Source organism: Populus trichocarpa, chromosome 3 (assembly GCF_000002775.5).
Source record: "Populus trichocarpa isolate Nisqually-1 chromosome 3, P.trichocarpa_v4.1, whole genome shotgun sequence".
In the NCBI taxonomy this organism is placed as follows: Eukaryota; Viridiplantae; Streptophyta; class Magnoliopsida; order Malpighiales; family Salicaceae; genus Populus; species Populus trichocarpa.
This window is the reverse complement of record NC_037287.2, coordinates 14,076,606-14,095,778: the sequence shown is the minus strand read 5'-3', so window position 1 is coordinate 14,095,778 and position 19,173 is coordinate 14,076,606. Positions and strand designations below refer to the sequence as shown.

The window sequence follows — 19,173 nt, the reverse complement described above, 5'->3', positions numbered from 1 at the left end:
ACATTCATTATTTAAAATCAAAATATCATGTTAGTTCAATTTAATATAAACTTGTAATTGCATTTATTTTATTGTAAAGGTATTATAAAAAAATTATCTTGTATAAGTATTTCACACTATTAGAAAATTGATAAATACAAACAGAAATACTGATGAAATTTTTTTATTGGTAGATTGCGGTGAACTTTACCGACAAAATAGTCACTCGTTGTATCCATCGGTAAACACCGACGGGAATATTCTCTCGGTATATACTAAGGGAATTCCAGTGGGAAAAGATGGTATTAAAAAAAATCCGGTTAGCAGAAACTTCCTGGTTTTGGTTTGACTCACAATTGGATAAAACGAAGTATTTTCTGAGTGCTTCCTTATTTGAAGATCAATCTCTTTAGAGCGGGATCCATTTAATAGGAAGTATGATGCTTAGTGGAAGGGCGACCACTCAATGTAAGTTTGTAATAAGATTGAAATCAAGATAAAAAATTTAATCCAAATGTTAAAATTTTATTTTTTATTTGTTAACAGATAATTCATTTGTACATATAGGTTGCATGATTCTTGGTATGAGACGCAAAAAAAAGTAAAAATATTTGGAAAAAAAGAGCTTCCGAGCTGGAAGTACGTGGTGGTTTGGAAGGATTTTAGACCTTCGTACGTCTCAGAGGCTATATAGGCGGAATATATTCAGCACATGATGTCCAAGCATTTCATGCAATGGTCACAATTTGTTGCAAAGAACCAAAATCGATAGATTTACGGTTTCATTACCACGCACATTAGCAGATTCATTCCGTTTGTTTTGTAAGCGAAGCGGATGGTAAGATTTTTTTTTTAATTTGTCGTTTTATATTGATATGTTTAATTAACAACATTTTTTTTTTTTGCAGGCTACAGTTCTTGGACGCGAACCAAGACTAAGGAAGCTTTTTATAGAAATGCATGTGTAGAATGATGATTGTCGAAAAGGGGTGCAACAACTCGTTGATAGTCGAACTCAAAGCTTTGTGGTATGTTAGATTTCAACAATTTCTTTAATTGAGTTATTATGTTTTTGAATTTGCTGATTTTTTCTTTTTTATGATACATATAACACCTGGTTGAAAGAGAGGGATATGAAGACGATCCTTTGACTCATCCGGAACTCGATCCGGATTTGTGGTTGGAGACAAAATCGTCCGGTAGACCTAATAGAAATCGAGTGTATGATAATAAAAAGAAAGATAGTTTCGCGAAAATTCACTTAAAAGATAGCATTTAAAGATTATTTATACACATTGTTAAAATCTAAAAAGAAATATTTCAATTTTTTATAAGAATAAAAATAACTTCCAATAAATACTCATTATATTAGACAATCAAAATTAAACAAAACTTTTTGATAAATTAATTAGTTAATTTTTCTCGACTTCTGACGCAATCGAATTTATTATCCAAAATTGAATATACAGCAACAAATGCTATGATACTATACATCTAGCCTTGTAAAATTGTATTCAGAACATGCCACTAGTGAATGCAAATTGATGATTAGATAGCCTTATCTTTGATAGAAAACACCTGCGTGGTTTGCCTCGTCTTGAAGCTCTCATGATATTATGGTATTTATTGGATATTTTTTAAAATATTTTTATTTTTAAAATATATTAATTTTTACTTTATTTTTTACATTAATATATCAAAATAATTTAAAATAAAAAATATTTTTTAAAAAATATTTTAAAAACACAAAAACAAACGAGATTTGATCCTATTTGTTTTTTAGTTTCAAAAACACATTTGAAAAAATTTAAAATTTAAATTTTTTTATTTGAAATTAATATTTTTTAGTGTTTACATATTATTTTGATGTGGTGATATAAAAAATAATTTTTTTAAAATAAAAAAATATTATTTTAATATATTTTTAAATAAAAAAACATTTTAAAAACAACACCATAACACTCTCAAATAACTCCTAATAAAATCATCTAAATAATAATAAAATAAAAAAACAAAAACAAATAAACAAAAACAAGACCTGATGATAATTAATTACTAGAGAATCCAGCTGTACAAAGATGTTCACAATTCAAATCTGAAGTTGATCTGCCGTGCTATAACAGAGATACCTTCTGATAAGAGACAGCGAAACAATGTCCCTGCAGGTCCTTTTGCTTGCAAGCCACGTGAAAAAATAAAGGTAAAACGAGAAAGTTAATATTTTTGTTTTATTGCCAAGTTTGTTTGTTTCGTTTTTTTTTTTTTACCGTCGTAAACTCACAATAGAAATTCACAAGTCGATTGAGGGTATTTGATAATGTAATTAGAGTTGTTTGTTTTTAAATATTTTTTATTATAAAATATATTAAAATAATATTTTTTTATTTTTTAAAAATTATTTATTAACATCAACACATCAAAATAATTTGAAAACATTAAAAATATATTAATTTAAAAAAAAATTAAAAACACTTTTAAAATAGGAATATCATTATAAATAGACCCCCGCGTGATGGAAAACGATGTTCCCCTTACTTTAGTGCTACTAGCAAGATTAATTTGCTAGGGAACATGCTGTGATTCTTTATAGTTTTGTGTCAATTTGTTTTCCATAGAAGAAATCAATTGCAATTTGGAGCTTGTAAAATTTTACAAACTCAAAAAATGCATGGTTACAAATATTTAAGTATTTTGTTATTTTAACACATGTCGGTAAAAATATATAAAACAATAATACAGGTTAAAAAAATATTGAATAGATAAAAAATAGAGTTTTGATGTGTTATTGGTGACTTATTTTTTTTCCCCACTTTTTCTTTTTTATTTCTATTTCATATCACATTAGTCTATCTTTTTTTATTATTATTTCTTGATTATTAAATCTTGAATATTATATTTTTATCATTGAATCTTTATAAATACTTATATTGATTTATGTATATATTAATTAATTTGCTATGTAGATTTGATTTCTGAACAAACAACCGTCGTGTTGTTTTTAATCGTAGTTATTACAAAACTAATATTTAAAATTATAATTATGTTATTAATTATTTTTCAATTATTTTTATAACTAGTGTTATTTTTATCAATACTTTTATCAACATGTGTTATTTTTCAAAAACAAATCCCAAATGCTTAGCAGCAGCAGACAGCGATTGGTAATAAATCGTGGCCATGCATAGTTGCTAATAATTATAGCAGCTGCACGGCGTGTTCAGGAACCGCAAAATCGATTACAAGACAAAAGCATTCTTTAATTATTATTCGACATTTTTATTTTATTTTAGGTGGTTTCAATTTTTTTTCCTGGTGAATATTCTTTGGTCTCTCTAAGCTAGATAATTTATTATATCAATACAAAAAAAAATTAATTATGAAAAAAATAAGGAAAAGTCAGCCATAGAGTCTTTATAATCCTAAATTGAGTATCACAAATTAAATTTCAACACATTAATATTCGATCATTCAAATAAGATTTCAAGAAAATTACAAATAATACTGATGAGAGAAGGCAGATCTCTTCCTCCTAGGGATGTTGGTCCACCACAAGTCATTACTTAAAAACTAAAAAATAACATATTATATATGAAATAATATAGAACTTGAATGTTTTTATACTTAATACATGTATGGAAATCTATTTTTTTATAGATATATTATCATATTTAAAATATACGGACTAAATTAATAAATCGTCCCACACCATCTAATACTCGATGAAATATCTATGATTAATCGCCATAGTTATATATCTAGGTAAGGCCTTCAAAGAGCAGAGCTTGAAGATGTCATCCTCTGTGTTTGAAAAGAGAGGAAAGTATAGGGTTCTTGGATTCTTTTCTTTGTCCGGAAATCTTTGAATTTTTTTTTAAAAAATAAAAAATTAGAGATTTTGTAAAGAAGGTGAAGAGTTGGGTATATATTAATTAAACAATTGATTTATTAATTGCAACATAACATTCCAATTCTTGTAATCCTAAGCATCATGCCTGAAAGCACAAGATATTATTTTAAGATTTTTTGATTGGTTGACATGTCAAGCAGTGAAACACGGTCAACATTAATTTTGGATGAACAGTTCTCAAATTTCCACATCATCCATGATCAATTTGTCGATCAATTTGATCAGTGAAAAAGGACAGGTGAATATTTCTTCATTTAGACTAAAAAATAAAAAATGGAGAGCATTGTTTATATGAAAAATAAACTATCCATGCATCAATTAATTAATTTTTTTTTTCTTTTGGTTCACATCATCAATTAATTAATTGCATCACCTAAAACCAACTCGGACGGTGAATGTGATTGTGTTACACGTGTGATAATTGCATGAAGCCACAACGTGGCAGTCTTACATACAGGACCTCCAAGAAGTCTGTTGCTTTAAGAAACTGTCTCGCCGCTATCAATGCTAGAAAACAGCTATTATTATTTGAGCCTAAAGTCTGTTATTAGCTCAAAAGATAGACACCATCTTCTTACTTCTGGGGTTGGTTTTTTGGACCACGCCATTGCTTTTCTGTTCAAAACTCGAAATCCTCTCAACTATCAAGTTAAGGCATGCAAGCAAAGCAAAAGCGAAAAATATCCCCCAATTTCAAGTCTCCTAAACTTTCTCTATTTTTTTTTTTTTTTGCTGACTTTAGAGAGTTAATACTGTACTTTGCAAGTATTTTAGCAGAGCGTCCTTCCAATTTTCTGGGGTGCCTCATAAGTCGGAGCTAAGATCTAATTGCAGAGAGGAATTGGAGATGGGCTCTCTGGCAGTTGCTCCCTTTCTTCCTTTAAAGCTAAGACCCTCTATATTTGATCAAAACAGCTCTCTCTTTCCTTCAAAGAAAAAACTCAAGAGGAAGAACCAATCTATCAGTCCTGTAAGTCTTGCTTCTCTTGGATTCTTTTCATTTTTCTTCTCTTGGATTCTTTTTGTTGTTATTCTTCTTATCGTGTGTTTTGTGCTGTTTTGATCGTATCAGGTGGCAAGGTTATTTGGGCCATCTATTTTTGAGGCATCAAAACTGAAGGTGTTGTTTTTAGGGGTTGATGAGAAGAAACATCCAGGGAATCTGCCAAGGACTTATACACTAACACATAGTGATATTACAGCTAAACTTACTTTAGCCATCTCACAAACCATCAACAATTCTCAGGTAATCCTGTTTTACTATACCAAAAACCTTTCTGGAATTAAGAGATCATCAAACTTATTCAATCTGCTAATTAAACTATATTTCCCCTTTAAGCTGGAATCTTAAATTGCAGTAAAACCAGGGGGGGGGGGGACTTTATGACTGGAAGCACATGATTTCACTTTTAAATCAACAGGATCTGAGTTTCTAGACAATATAAACGGAAGGAACAGGGGATTTACAGAGTTGCTTGATTTTGTAGATCCTTTTCTTAATAAGATTAATGAACTGAAGGATAGAAAGGGACTGAGGTTTTCTTGCAGTTGCAGGGATGGTCCAACAAATTGTACAGAGATGAAGTGGTGGCAGAGTGGAAGAAAGTAAAGGGAAAGATGTCTCTCCATGTTCACTGCCATATAAGTGGAGGCCATTTTCTCCTAGATTTATGTTGTAGACTTAGATATTTCATCTTCCGCAAAGAACTTCCTGTGGTATGTTCAATAATTGTTTGTTGCTTCTTTTTTCAATTTTGATTATCACAAGTAGTCTCTTGAATCACATGGAAAAAAATATTGGGATGACTAGGTATTGAAGGCCTTCTTTCATGGAGATGGGAATTTGTTTAGCAGCTATCCTGAATTGCAGGAGGCTTTAGTTTGGGTTTACTTTCATTCCAACATTCCAGAATTCAACAAGGTAGAGTGCTGGGGTCCACTCAAGGATGCCGCAGCACCTTGTACTGCTGAATCTGGCGGGCCCACTGAGAACAAGGAGCAAGCAAGCAACTGGAACTTGCCTGAGCCATGCCAAGAGAACTGTAAGTGTTGCTTTCCACCAATGAGCTTGATCCCATGGTCCGAAATGGTTCCCCAAGAGAACAAGAATAATCCAAGCACCCAGCAGAGCTTTCAACAAGCTCAACAACCCTAAGGATCTACCTATTTGGACTTTGTTTTATGTAAAATTGTAAATATTACCCAATCTACTAAGACTTTGAGCAATGGGGTTGAGACACTTGTCTTTTGTTCTTTGCATCCCAGAATCCCTAGTTATACGTGCGAGCACGTTCTAATATAGATGAACTTGCCATTGTTGTAAGACACGGCGACCGTGTTGCGACTTGCGAGTCGTTTATCCAAAAAAAGAAAGAAAGGTGTTATGCGTCATGTAAAGGTGGTATTTTTTTTATATTCAAACAAGCTGCGATCATACAGTGAATTTATAACGCCTTGAAAGGATCATTCTGGGATTTGCAAAATTATTTTCTATATGCGAATGAATTCGGATCCAGCAATGCAATATTTCATTGATAGATAGATATATGTGGAAGTAATAATTATTTACATAAACTATGAATAAATGGTAAACCGACACCTCGAATCATCTTTTACTGTCATCTGTCGATATACAATGCAAGAAGCATTTAATGGTAAATGCCATGCATCAAACGGGGAGAAGAAGGAAACTCATAATTTCCCGAGAATCATATGACAATTCATCACCTCCAATCCCGCTTATAGCATTTTCATGTCCTGGGCTGGTTCGAGAAAACCAAACTGATGAACTCCATTCGCACGGAAATAATCTCCAGGTTATGAGCACATTTTCCACGTTCCTTCCCCATGCTAAAACAGCCCAAGAAACTCTGGACTAACAAAGTCTGCACAGCCAAGAAACTCTCGAAAAGCAACAGCTGAAGGAGTCACCGGATTGTAGTTCTACCCAGAGATGATGCTCCAATTTCACTCTCTGTGTTCTACAATAACAGTCAAACCATATACTGAGTTAGTCTTCTGCTGGGTTAGGGTACGCAAAACCAAAATGTTGACATGGCATGTCTACTCCTGACACTTTCCTATCCTTAAATCTTGCTAGCACACATTATTGATATGAGGTATAGAAAAGTAGTCATTTACTAGAAAGAACATGCACCTGGTCCCCCCCCCCCCAAGAAGAAAATTAATTATGGGTATAAATATGAGCATGGACTCAATTAATCATTATCACCATTCAATGAAAACTATTACCTGAGATTTAGGGGAAGGGAACACATTCCAAAACCGCAGAGTTTCATCTCCAGCTCCAGTGACAATTGTCTGAATCGGTTAAAAGTTGTTACAGTTAAGAAAAGAAACATTAAAACAAAAGAAATGGTTGGCATAACTGCTAATTTATTGGAAGAAGAAAAGCTACAGTTATCAAGAATGAAGAACCAGCTACCTGTCCGTCTGGTGAGATGGCAAGATAAAGAACTCTGTATGTATGGCCTGTCAGAGTTGCCAACTGCAAGAAAGGAAGAAATGTTAATACAATGAGTGATGAGAGATAATATGCTATCATCACAAATACACCGACTTCAGTACCTTTGACATGGTGGGGTATCTCCATACTATTATTTGGTTTTGGGAGTATCCATGTGTGCTGACTAGTTCATTGACATTCTTAGACCACACAAGATTGCACACCTGAAATGGATGAAAACTGAAGAGTAAAAAGTTTTGGTACGGGAGAGAGAGCCGGGGGTAAATTTTGAGTAAAACGTTACTTTCCAAAAAAAGAAAATGCAGATATGAGTTGCCAGTAAGGATTTTCTAACCACGTACATTTCATATCATATCTAAGAAGTACAGTAGAAGTGATTAGCAAACATATATTTTACCTGACTGCCGGTGTCCATGCAGCTGAGATGTGAGTTGGTGGTTGTATTCCAGAATCGTATACACCGGTCAGCAGTCCCACCCCCGGATGCAAGAAGTCCATGAAGATGGGGTGACCAAGCAATTGCTTTTACAGCCGCTGTATGCTCACAGTATTTTAGCACAGGTTGGGTTGAATGTTGATTCCAAACAAAAAGCTACATATAGATGACAACATATTAGTCTTTCCATGCAGGGAACCATGAACAAATGTCCAGCGATCATAACAATATGCTGTAGAGAAAAAACTACTCACTCGATTATCATTTCCGCCTGATGCTAACTCACGGTTATCATAAGACCACTTCAGTCCACAAACCTAGATCCCAACAAATTGATTATTAGGCTGGGAAACATAAAAGCAATAAACAGAATAAAAATAGAATAGATAGGTTATAATATGTAATAACAAATGCCCGCTACTAGCATTTACAGAATGGAGAAGAATGCAAAGGAAGAATGATAATTCTAGGGAAGCCCAAAGTAAACAGCATAAAATGGTTGAACAAAAAGTTAAATCAGTGTTAACAAATGTAGGGGAGTCCAACCTCTGACTTGTGTCCAGAGAGTTTACTAACAAAGTCTTCTTGTGCTCGTATATCTCGTTGAAGAATGCTCTTATCCCGGCTACCAGAAGACAGCATTGATGAACTCCAGGCCAAGGCCCCAACTCGCAATCGATGACCCTCCATGATTCTAATCCTTTTACAGCGTGAAGCATCCCAAATCTACATATAAGTTGATGAGAATATCATCAAAATATTGCTAGGTTGATCAAGCAATATACTAAAATCTAAAGGTGGTTGGACATAACAACACTATCCACTTCCATTCTTGGATTACAATTAACCGCAACAAGATGCAGCGGACCAAGATGCCAAAACAGTATGGGATTGAACAATAATACATTAAATAGAGAATAAACATCAGCTGAATTGTGAGGACGTCATGCTTATGGTATGCATTAGCAGCCAGATCATGCATGTAAAAAAGCTACCTAATAATGGTTGGGATTTTGAAAATTATAATTTTCCCTTCTTCATGTCTCCTCTCTAGAAAAAGATCTAGAGCATCCTGCATGCAAATATTCAGTTTGATGATAAATTTCTAAGATATTCTGGTGTTGGTGCCCTAGACCTTTGTATGTCTAGGTTCAAGTATGGCCAAGAACATGATCTATGGGCACAAAACACCTAATGCTTCCAATAAACCATATACCCCCTAAAGATCTAGTTCAGAAACCCCCTACAGTTTTACCTGCCTGTGGCAGTAAAAACTGTGAATAAAACCCTTCAAGGCCCAGCGAATCAACACTTGTGAGACAGACAGTCTCTTCCAGCCACATACCAAGTTGAAATTTGTTGACCCTAATTTGATCGACACCCATATTTCTTACTATTTACTTACCTCTCACCTATGTTGCTAATGCAATAATCCTTGCCCACCACATTCTTTTGAAATATCAATTTCTTTTCTTATCCCCCCTATAGACTCAGCCTTTTTTACATTCATTTTTGCAATCATAAAGCATTTCTATATCCATAAACCATATTGAAATCAACACAACAAGTACATGTATCAGAATCTCAACACAAATGCAAACTATAACTAACCTGAACTTTCCCATTGCTGGTTCCAACAGCAAGATGTGTACCACGATGAGCCCATCCTACTGAACATACACCATCATCATTCCCCAAATCACACAATTTGGTCACCTATATTACACCGTAAACCAACTTTAGAGTCAAAAACCCATCAAGAAAAACCTAAGAGGAAAAAAAAAACATTAAACTTCATAACCCACAACACTAACCTTGCTACTACAAGCATTCCATAAATACACACAAGTCCCTAACCCCACTGCCAACACATTATGCGACGACCAATCCACCAAATTCAAATAAAAATCATCATGCAATGCAGGGGCATCCAATACCTACAAAAAACGCAAAAAAAAAAAAAAAACGCATGATCAATCAATAAAACGACCTCAATAAAACCCATATTTCATCAAATCTCAAGAAACTCAAAATTCGACAACAATTTACGATAACACCAACCTTATAAGGTGATCTAGAAACCTTCCTAGGAGCCTTAATAGCAACATTACTAACACCAGGACCACTTAAACCATCAAACCCGAAAGGCGAAAGCGAGTGCATTGACTGCCTAGTCTCCGTCTTGTACCGGAAAATATTCCGTCCAGCCGCCCCTGTCCCCCAGTCTTTCTTATCCGGAGTCTGAGGACCAAAAAGTGCATTCCTGAGTAACGCCGCATACGCATTGGGATTGTCCTCCTTCCCTCCGTCCCCCGGCGAACTACCCGCGGTTGCAGAAGGCGAGGGCAAAGAGATGTTGAAAAGAGCGAAATTCGAGCTGGATCTACAGGGAATAAACCTATCGGAGTAAATAGGTCTCGAGGGGGAAATATAATGATTAGAATTAATCAGACGGTTGACATGTTCCGATGATGACGGTGATGGAGCTAGGCTTTCAAGATTTAAATGATGTTGACGACGTTGCGTCGTGGAAGCTGCAACGTTGAGCTGCGATTGGTTTGGCGGTGACATCGTGGGATCGGCCATTGGGAAGAAACCCTAAGAGAGAGGGAGGGAGAATGGAGAAGATGATGATGATGTGTCGAAGGAAGTAAATTTTCCCGGGAAATAATAGAAAGTGAGTAACAGACAGTGCAGTAATGGTGGGTTTTTTTTATTATTTTTTATTGCGAGCGAACGTTTGGTTAGGTGTAGAGAGCTTATATAGAGGTTTTGGAATGAAAGAAAGAATACCGTTTGCTTTGTGGAATTATCATTGTATTTTTTGAATATGTTTCCGTGTCAGTTTCGGAGAAGGATAAGGTATGTTAGTTTTGGAAACTTGGACAGGGGATTGCTTCTTTCAGCTAGGGTTGGGTTGTTTAACCTTATTTGGGAAGAATTAACTGAGCCCACGGACCCTCAACATCTCATTAGCCCAGGCCCAACCACTGATAAGTTAGTGATAGGGTCATCAAAGTATTCAAAAATTGGAATATAAAAATTAGAAAGCAACAATTTTAAGTTTAAGATAATAGCAATTTATTAGTTTACTAGTAATCATCCCCACTGTGTTGCCACGCTATGGTTTTTTTTTTTAGGATTCCAAATTAATTTTTAATACATATAAAAAATATGGATAAAAACAAAAAATAAATACATATATAAATATTTTATATGTATAGATTATATAAAATCTTGCTAGGTAAGGGTAACATAAGTATAATAAATTATAGAATATAATAAAGAGTAAAGGAAGAGAAACTATTTTTTTTAAAAATAAATTATTTAATCCTACACCAATTAAAATAAATATTCAAAAGTAAAAGGATTTAAATTATGGAGGAAAAGGTATATTTCTTTAGTCAAAATCCTTATTTTTTATTTATGTTTTTTTTCCTTTTTTTAAAAAAAGACAAAACATGTATTTTTCATTAACAACATAAACTTTAAGGTAGTTAAAAAAATATTTCCAAGGATTATAGTAATTTAAATTCATTAGAAAAAAAAATAGTGACTAGCAAAAGTTCATCTCGGTACAGCATTGTCAATTACATTTCGGATAGTGTTCTGTTTTTTTTATTAGAATATTATATATATATTTCGGTTCCAGAGTATTTTGACATTGTATTCCTGGGTAATGTACTGTATACACACACACACACACACCCTGACAATATACACGGGCAGTATATTTGAATTGGAGAGCCACCCTTCTCTCCTCCAAAAATTGCATGAGCAAAAACTAAACACTAATTGACATGCCCACACATGATTGGTCCAAGCTCGGCCTTTTAGGCTTGGAAAACCTGTTTTTTAAAATTTAAGTTAAATATTTATTTAAAATAATAATTATAATGTTATTTTAAAAAAATCATTCTATTATGTATATTTTATAAATGATATTAGTTTATATTTGCAATAACTTTTTTAATAACTATATATGATCATGTTAAGCAATAAATTGTAAGAACAAATAAGACAGAATATTCAATGAATTTTTTTTTATTTTTTACATCATTTTCGTGAATTAATTATTCTTTGATTTTTGTTTTAATATGGCCATATAAAAATCATAAAGAAATTATTTTTAAGTTTTTTATTTGAAACTTGCTTTTTAGATTATGACTAGCACCCGTATTTCGTCATATATTGAATATTTGTTATTCCAACAAAAAAAACTAAACATTTAGGCTTTTTTGATATGTTTTTTTGTGCATAAAAAATATCAAGTGTAAATCGAAAAGTTTGTGCATATATCTAATTAAATTAAACGAGAACCTTCTATATCAACAAATAAAAAAATTTATTAAAGATATTTATATACATATCTACTAAAGTCAAGAGGTGGATGTAAATCAAAATATTTGACATCAAAACATGATTTATTTACTCGATTGTGTTTAATGACTGTTTAATAAAATTATTATTTTTATTTAATCAAATGATAGTATAAATAAACACACATATAAAATTAATTGGATAAAATCAAAAGGAAAAAAAAACTCTCACAAGGTTACACTTATTAAAAAAAAAATCAAAAATTAAAGTTCAACTATATAAAATATAAAAATACTGTAGATGAATAAGAAAAATCTATTCAAAAATTAAATATATACAAAACACTTAAAAACAACCACTATTTTTAAAAAATACTAAATACAAAAATAAAGAAAGAAAATCAGATAAACGGGTATTAATTTAAATATAAATTAAAAAATATATTAAAAAAATATAAAAAGCATGATTTTTACTTAAAAGCTAATTTTTTTTAAAAAAAGGTCAGGCACAGTTAGGTTTGTTCAACTTAGAAGGGCCTGCGTGCGAGTCCATTTTCTTTAAAAAGATATAATTGGGGTGGATGACATATTGTGCACCTCAACTTTTTTTTTTAAAAAAAGAGTCAACCAACGTGTCGCCTGACTTAACTTAGATTTCAGCTACTGTGGTGGGTGAAAAATCAAGATTAAACTCTTTGGATCAAAAAATTTATTTTTCAATCAAAATACTTTAGGAATATTAATAGATCCATCCATGACATTAAAAAAAAATCCAAAAACTCATATTAAAACCTGAAATCAACTTGAAATAAAAACATTCTCGAACTCAAATCTTTTTTAGCACTCTAAAAAAAACACATAAATTAAAATTATTTCATCAAATGAAATTTTTTGACTTAAAAATCAATTATTTTCGTGAGAGGAAGCAATATCAACTAGTTTTTCTCTCAGTACTAAGAAAACCCACATTCTAACAATAAAGATGTAGGTTTATCAATAAAAAATTAATTCCAAACTAATAAAAAAAGCCAATGTCTTAGAGTAAATGCTCTGTCGATGTTTCTAATCATTTGGGATTACTGAAATTTCGGGCATAGCCTATCTTAGCACTTCAAATTCATGCTCGTCATTTAGATCCCTTCTTCCAATTCATGATGGCTCCCATCCATTAAGCATTAGCTTACTGCGGGTTGTGGGCAGCCATGAAGTGGTTGTTTCTCCCTATGAGTGTTGTTTTGGTACAAATTAAGGTTCGCTGATGCTTTCATCTTAGTTAATTTGCACCTCTAATCTCGTTGGCCTAGCAATTTTCTGGACACGCCTAAGCTTAACTCACAAGGGTAATCAAAATAAGACCACTTCTAAGCAACGTTTCATCTTAGGTTTTTAATTTTTTATTACCATACTTCGAAGAGTTTATGTTTTTGTTTTTTTTTTACTTCAATAGTTTAACTTGATAAATAAAATATAAAACATTAAACAACATTAAAACCAAATTAAATAAAAATCCCACTTCTCATAGGATCATAGAATCCACAACTCTTCAATAAATAGAAAACATTTACCTTAAAGCTCAAGATTTATCAACCTTCAAGCTAAATCCATATTTTGTTTATAAATAATTACATTGACTCTCATATAATTTCATCGATTTTTTATCTTTTCTTTTATGGTTTGAAAAATTACACTTTTATTTCTTAATTTTAATAACTTCATAATACTTTACCTTCTCTTGTTTTAGCGCAAAAAAAGTTAATAAAAAAACTTACATGATTTATAGGTTTGTCATTATATTTAATTTAATGAGTAAAGTGACTCTAATGACTAAAATTAACAAAAATATGGCTATTATTTTGAAAAACTAGTCATTGCCGCAATGTCTTAGTATTTATAAAAATACCACTAAATTCATATTTATAACAGATTGCTCAACAATTCTTAACCATTTCAAGCAAATAAAAATATCAAACTCAAGAGCATAACTTAAACAGATTTCCCCACAGTTCCTCACCATTTCAACCCAACAAAAACAACAAATTCTATAGCATTAATTGGTTAAAGGAATTTCTAGCAACAATTAATTATTCATATTTTCAGCAATAATTCTTCATCGTCTTCTACCACAATATTTCACCACAAATCCTGCAAACACACTGCCCAAAATTAACAACAACCCAAAACTGATTCCTGGTTATCATTTCAGTTTAAGCTATCCGAAACCTTTAGGCTAGTTGTTGTCATCAATTTATTAGAAATTTTTATGACGAATTTGCTTCTTGTTCACAAGCACCTCCCAGTTACCCTTACTCCAGCTTTGGGCAGATAAAGACAATGTTGAAAAGCATACCTCTGCTGCAAGAAGAGGTTTCACAAGCTCACTCTGAGATGATACTGCAATTGAAACACAATTATGAAGCTGCTCAAGTGTCATAGAAAGATTAACATACAAAAGTACCAAAATCCAGAAGCTGTAGTAGTAAACTCAGAGGCACACCTTTTATGGGTTTCCAATCAGAAATGCACCTTTTTCCATGGACGCATGTAAGAACCCGCATTTATAAATTCAAAACCTTTTAGCAAATTACCGGAGCACATTTCAAATTCTAAAACATTTTGACTGATCATTCTTATAGTAACTTTGATGTTAAGTGGGCCAATATCGACAGCATTTCTGAAGTGAAAGCTAAAAGGCAGACGCGGTTCAAACGCTGTTTAATATTTTTGAATTATTTTAATATATTAATATTAAAAATAAATTTTAAAAAATAAAAATATTATTTTCAAGCAAAAAAAAAAAAAAAAACAGAAAGAAGCAACTATACTGAACGCTACTTGCCACTGTGTTCAAGTATGAGGTTTGACTTTTCCTCAGATCACGAAGACTATTACAAAAGTCTTTGACTCTTTTGTCTATGCTCATTCTAAAAGGTACATCGGACATGTCTGTACTGCCATGATATTTGGAGACATTATCTTAAAACAGCATTATAGAACGTGTCGCTTTTTCTTTTTCTTTTTACCTCTCAAACAACTATTACAGTATTAGGCGAACTTTGACTTTAGCAGCTTTACCCTCGCCCACCCGAAAAGAAGAAGAAGAAGAAAGGTTACAATTTTTCATTTCTGAATGCTTAATTAACTTGTAAGAAAATAGACAAACAAGTGAATCAGCAGAGAAAAAAAGAGACGAATTCTGCATATTATTTAAAGATTCAAAATTTGAATTGGTTATTCTGATCGAGAAATTGTCTGCCGTAAACCAAGATTATTGCCTCATTACCTTGTATGAATCATAAAGGGATTGTATTCTAAAAACAGAATAAAGAAGAGAAGGAATTAAAGGGAGTGTACAAAAATGAAAACAGAACTCAAGAAACAGAGTTTGTCTCTGCACCCATATAAAGAACTCAAAAAGAATTTGGCTAATCTATCCTTCTTCTCAATACAAATTACTTGTCCTTGCATCTAATATTACAAAAAGAATAATGATCATAAAGAAAACGAACAGTTCAAGAAGGATAAGGTCTAGACCCATGCTCAATTATAGGCGTCGTCCGAGTAACAGTTGCTGTAGGAGCCCTGACATGTCCAACCATCGATACTTGAAGAGCTTCCTCTTCGTAAGCTCTTCTCTCCATTTCCTCCATTCTTGCTTTCTTCTTTACCTGAACAAACATTGCCACAAAAAGCATCCCCAATAAAAACACACCCAACGCAGTCCCAACTGAGCTCCCAACCACCACTTTCCACAAGCTGATCTTCCTTTTTATCATCTGCATTGATGGTGGTGGCGCTGGCGGTGACTTAATCACCAAACCATAATGCCCATGCCTTTTAGCTACACAAACAAAAAGTGATTCTGGGACTTTAATTATCACCCTACCATCATTTTCAAAACTAGCACACAATGGCCTAACTCCCGATACATTGGCAGTAGTTGATGCATTGCTGAAGTCTATAGTAATTGGTTTTTCTCCAGCATGAATTCCGATCTCAAAAGAGTCGCTAACGTTCACATCACTACCAAAATTGTAAGCTAAAAGGCCTAAAATAGGTGACACAAGTTGATATCCTGATAAATCATAGTTGGCATAATATATAGGGGACCAGTTAAGATCCAAGTTTTGTCTAATTACCACGAGTCTCTCAGCACATGGCTGCAAGGTTACACCAATACCCAGATGGAATTCCTTAACTTGAGCGCCGTATCTTCTTAGACTGCCACATCGAAACCTCACCGCATCGACTTTGATGCCGGAGAAATTTGCTGGCAAGTGTACAGTGTGTACCATGCCTGTCTTGAAGCGTACGCCACTGGACTTAAGTGTGTAGTCTCTGATGAGTAGATCAAGTAAACGAGCAGATTTGATCCCTTGAGCTTCAACTCTCACTGAAGTTAATGAAAGAAGAATTATCAATGTGAGAGAGAAGGGAGAACCCATCTCAGAATTATGAGATAGGTTTAGATGGAGCTGTAAAGCAATGCAGTGTGGTGATTATCTTTGCTGATACATAAAAAGAATTAGAGCTCAATTTCTGGATCAGCTACTTTCTTTACCTGTGGATGTAACAGAAGTGAAGTTGCAAAGAGCAAATAGGAAGATTTATGGTGAAATGAACTTTTGGAAGATTAAAGAACAAGCAAAAAGGAAAAGAGAGTTCTTTTTATTTCACTTTTTTTTTTGCTTTGTATATAGTAGGGATTGTAAGGAATAAAAGTTAGGTGGTTTTGATGCAAAAGAGGGTTCATGCCAAGGTGGCGATTTCCACAGCATAATATCAGTAACAAGGAGAAATGTCCCTGCTAGTGAATTGTGATTGCTGTATGTATCAAACCATGCCTGAAGATTTCTTCTACTTTTTACGTTACTGCAGGATACGAGAACGGTCAAACTGTAAGCAGGGTTTGGCAGATGTTCGATATTTACTACTTGCTCTCTTTCAAATGTAATTGAATCATTCAGCGTGGCCCATAACTTTCTTTTCTTTTCTTTTCTTTTTCTCCCTATTGATTCCCCTGCCAAACCACCTTCTTCTTTTACAAACCAACTTTTTAATTTGATTTGTTTTTTAAAAATTCATCATTGTTTTTTTTTTACAATTTATTTTATTTGACATAATTTATAAAATTAGAATAATTTTTTATTTTTTTTATTTTTTATTTTTTTTATCTATCAAACTTGACCCTTATTATTTTGATTGTTATTTTTTTTATTGTTTTCTTGATTTTTTTTATTTTTTTATTTCTTCCCCCCATTATTTTATTTCATTTAATATTAATATCAAAATTGGTCCTAATTATTTTGATTGCGACTTTTTATTAATCTTTTTCTTGGGTTGTTTTATTTTTCAATTCCGTTCCTCTTTGTTTTATTTCATTTAATTTTATACCAGATTTGTTTTTTTTATTGCTATTTGTGTTTTTCTTTTAAATTTTATTTTGGATGACTTGGAATTTAGCTTCGTTATTTCTTTTAGGTTTGCCTTTATGAGATAACCTGGTCTCATGACCCGGATTGCGAGTTTTGTAAATAGCCTGGTTTGACTTCAGTTTTTTTTAGGTTTTTTTTTAATTATTTTTTTTCATTTCATCATTCAATATTATATTATAGGTTCTTCAACTTCATGAGTTTTGTCACTTTTTTTCTGTAAGGTTTTTTTAATTTTATATATCGGGTCATAGGTTAGTCGAGTTGACCTGAGTTGATTCAATTTTATATACCACAAATAAGGGAGTAGAAGTATCTCTTGTTGGTTCTAAATAGTCAAATACACCTTAAAGGAAATATATGTTTTATTTTTCCCCAACCCATGCATGCATTTTGGAGTCAAATTACCTCAAATCAGCGATGATATGAAATCTGTATAACAGCAAATATTTTGTTTGTCTGTCTTAGAAGGTAAACTTTTGAGGAGGTAAAGTGGGTTAAGTGTCAGGTCTCAGAGGGTAGGGGAGAAATTGATTCGGAGCGTGGACTGATGATGACGCCGGGTGCCAAAAGGAAATGGAAAAAAAAGGGAAAGGCGTGCTCAGGGGAAAGAAATGAGGGCGTAGTCCCTCTTCAAGGCGAGGCTCCATGCTCTAATGGTGTTGATGACATGTCTCCCACTTCAACAACTCTGTGGGTCTCATGGTAGCTTGGCTAGTCATGACATTCCAGTTTTTTTTTCCTGCAGGTTCAAAAGTCAAATGGTGGACGTCCCATGAATGTATATAAAAAATTTATCATTTAAAAAAAAATGAATTTGAACACCTTAAACAAGAAGTTTATGCTTATCTAACACGCTATACAATCATTTAATTTTTATGTACTGGAGTTTTTATAAATTTAAATTTATAAGCATGCAATATAATAACTCATGACAAACATGTTATTAATATAAATATAACAGTAGCTTGTATACTAATTATATATCCAAACTTATAATTGATATTAATTTAAAGTCCCAGCATATATACTAATAAATTAAAATATATATGTTTAAATTAAAATAAAAAATGGTACTTACTTATTGAAATATATAAGATTTTTATTGTTGTCAAGGATAAATCCTTTGTCCTTAAAGCTTTATTGCTCCTCACTTGTGCAACTAGGATATTTGCAATATGCCTCCCAAGATTCCAACAACATCATCGTGGTTCAAATGCACTTCTAAACAAAATCTTTGAGCCAAAGATTATGTAACTCAAATATCTCTCAATGAGATGAACATAAAATTTAGATCTAGAAGGAAAATCAAAACATAAAAAGATTAGAAAAACACTAAAAATGAGGTGAGAAAGAGTGTGTAAAATCTAAAAAATTCAAGTTACACTAAGTGGTTAAAGAATTAATTCTCACCATATCAACATTTAATTAATCACCATAAATCAAGAATTAAATTTAAAAAAAGTGTTTTTTGAATAGAAAAACCAGAAATTTTTTGAGATTAATTTCTCATTCACTAATAAATTATTTAATTAAAATAAATTTTTAACATGGAGTACAAGATATGTTATGGAACTAGCTATTATTACAAAAGGTCCAAGTTATAGTGCTACTGC

At 32.5% G+C, this 19,173-nt stretch overlaps 3 protein-coding genes and 1 long non-coding RNA gene across 4 annotated transcripts; 1 reads left to right on the top strand and 3 right to left on the bottom strand.

Moving 5' to 3' along the window:
* Positions 1 to 4,395: 4,395 nt before the first annotated feature.
* LOC7465829 (protein STAY-GREEN homolog, chloroplastic) lies at positions 4,396 to 6,277 on the top strand. Its single transcript, XM_052451279.1, has 4 exons — positions 4,396 to 4,856; positions 4,959 to 5,132; positions 5,435 to 5,602; positions 5,697 to 6,277. Exons 1-4 carry the CDS (start codon positions 4,734 to 4,736, stop codon positions 6,039 to 6,041), a joined length of 810 nt encoding a protein of 269 aa, XP_052307239.1. The 5' UTR covers positions 4,396 to 4,733; the 3' UTR covers positions 6,042 to 6,277.
* A 114-nt stretch (positions 6,278 to 6,391) lies between these two features.
* Positions 6,392 to 10,531, bottom strand: LOC7465828 (protein FIZZY-RELATED 2). Its single transcript, XM_002303519.4, has 10 exons — positions 9,871 to 10,531; positions 9,624 to 9,746; positions 9,421 to 9,525; positions 8,356 to 8,535; positions 8,064 to 8,126; positions 7,771 to 7,965; positions 7,475 to 7,576; positions 7,332 to 7,394; positions 7,139 to 7,207; positions 6,392 to 6,867 (listed from the first exon to the last, which is right to left on the bottom strand). Exons 1-10 carry the CDS (start codon positions 10,393 to 10,395, stop codon positions 6,814 to 6,816), a joined length of 1,479 nt encoding a protein of 492 aa, XP_002303555.1. The 5' UTR covers positions 10,396 to 10,531; the 3' UTR covers positions 6,392 to 6,813.
* Positions 10,532 to 14,015: 3,484 nt separating this feature from the next.
* Positions 14,016 to 14,713, bottom strand: LOC112326814 (uncharacterized). The gene is made up of 2 exons (XR_002980717.2): positions 14,623 to 14,713; positions 14,016 to 14,519 (listed from the first exon to the last, which is right to left on the bottom strand). It is a non-coding gene; the product is annotated as an uncharacterized LOC112326814 (long non-coding RNA).
* A 751-nt stretch (positions 14,714 to 15,464) lies between these two features.
* LOC7479244 (uncharacterized) lies at positions 15,465 to 16,996 on the bottom strand. Its single transcript, XM_002303518.3, has one exon. The coding sequence runs from the start codon at positions 16,568 to 16,570 to the stop codon at positions 15,638 to 15,640; it is 933 nt and encodes a 310-aa protein (XP_002303554.1). The 5' UTR covers positions 16,571 to 16,996; the 3' UTR covers positions 15,465 to 15,637.
* Positions 16,997 to 19,173: the final 2,177 nt, after the last annotated feature.

Bases quoted from the DNA above. Each gene is read 5' to 3' on its own strand.
- LOC7465829 (XM_052451279.1), top strand. From the start codon at position 4,734: ATGGGCTCTCTGGCAGTTGCTCCCTTTCTTCCTTTAAAGCTAAGACCC. The intron at 4,857-4,958 runs GTAAGTCTTGCT...TGATCGTATCAG, and splicing joins AGAACCAATCTATCAGTCCT to GTGGCAAGGTTATTTGGGCC. The intron at 5,603-5,696 runs GTATGTTCAATA...TGGGATGACTAG, and splicing joins TCCGCAAAGAACTTCCTGTG to GTATTGAAGGCCTTCTTTCA.
- LOC7479244 (XM_002303518.3), bottom strand. From the start codon at position 16,570: ATGGGTTCTCCCTTCTCTCTCACATTGATAATTCTTCTTTCATTAACT.
- LOC7465828 (XM_002303519.4), bottom strand. From the start codon at position 10,395: ATGGCCGATCCCACGATGTCACCGCCAAACCAATCGCAGCTCAACGTT. The intron at 7,966-8,063 runs GTGAGTAGTTTT...ATCTATATGTAG, and splicing joins CAGGCGGAAATGATAATCGA to CTTTTTGTTTGGAATCAACA. The intron at 7,208-7,331 runs GTAGCTGGTTCT...TAACCGATTCAG, and splicing joins CCATCTCACCAGACGGACAG to ACAATTGTCACTGGAGCTGG.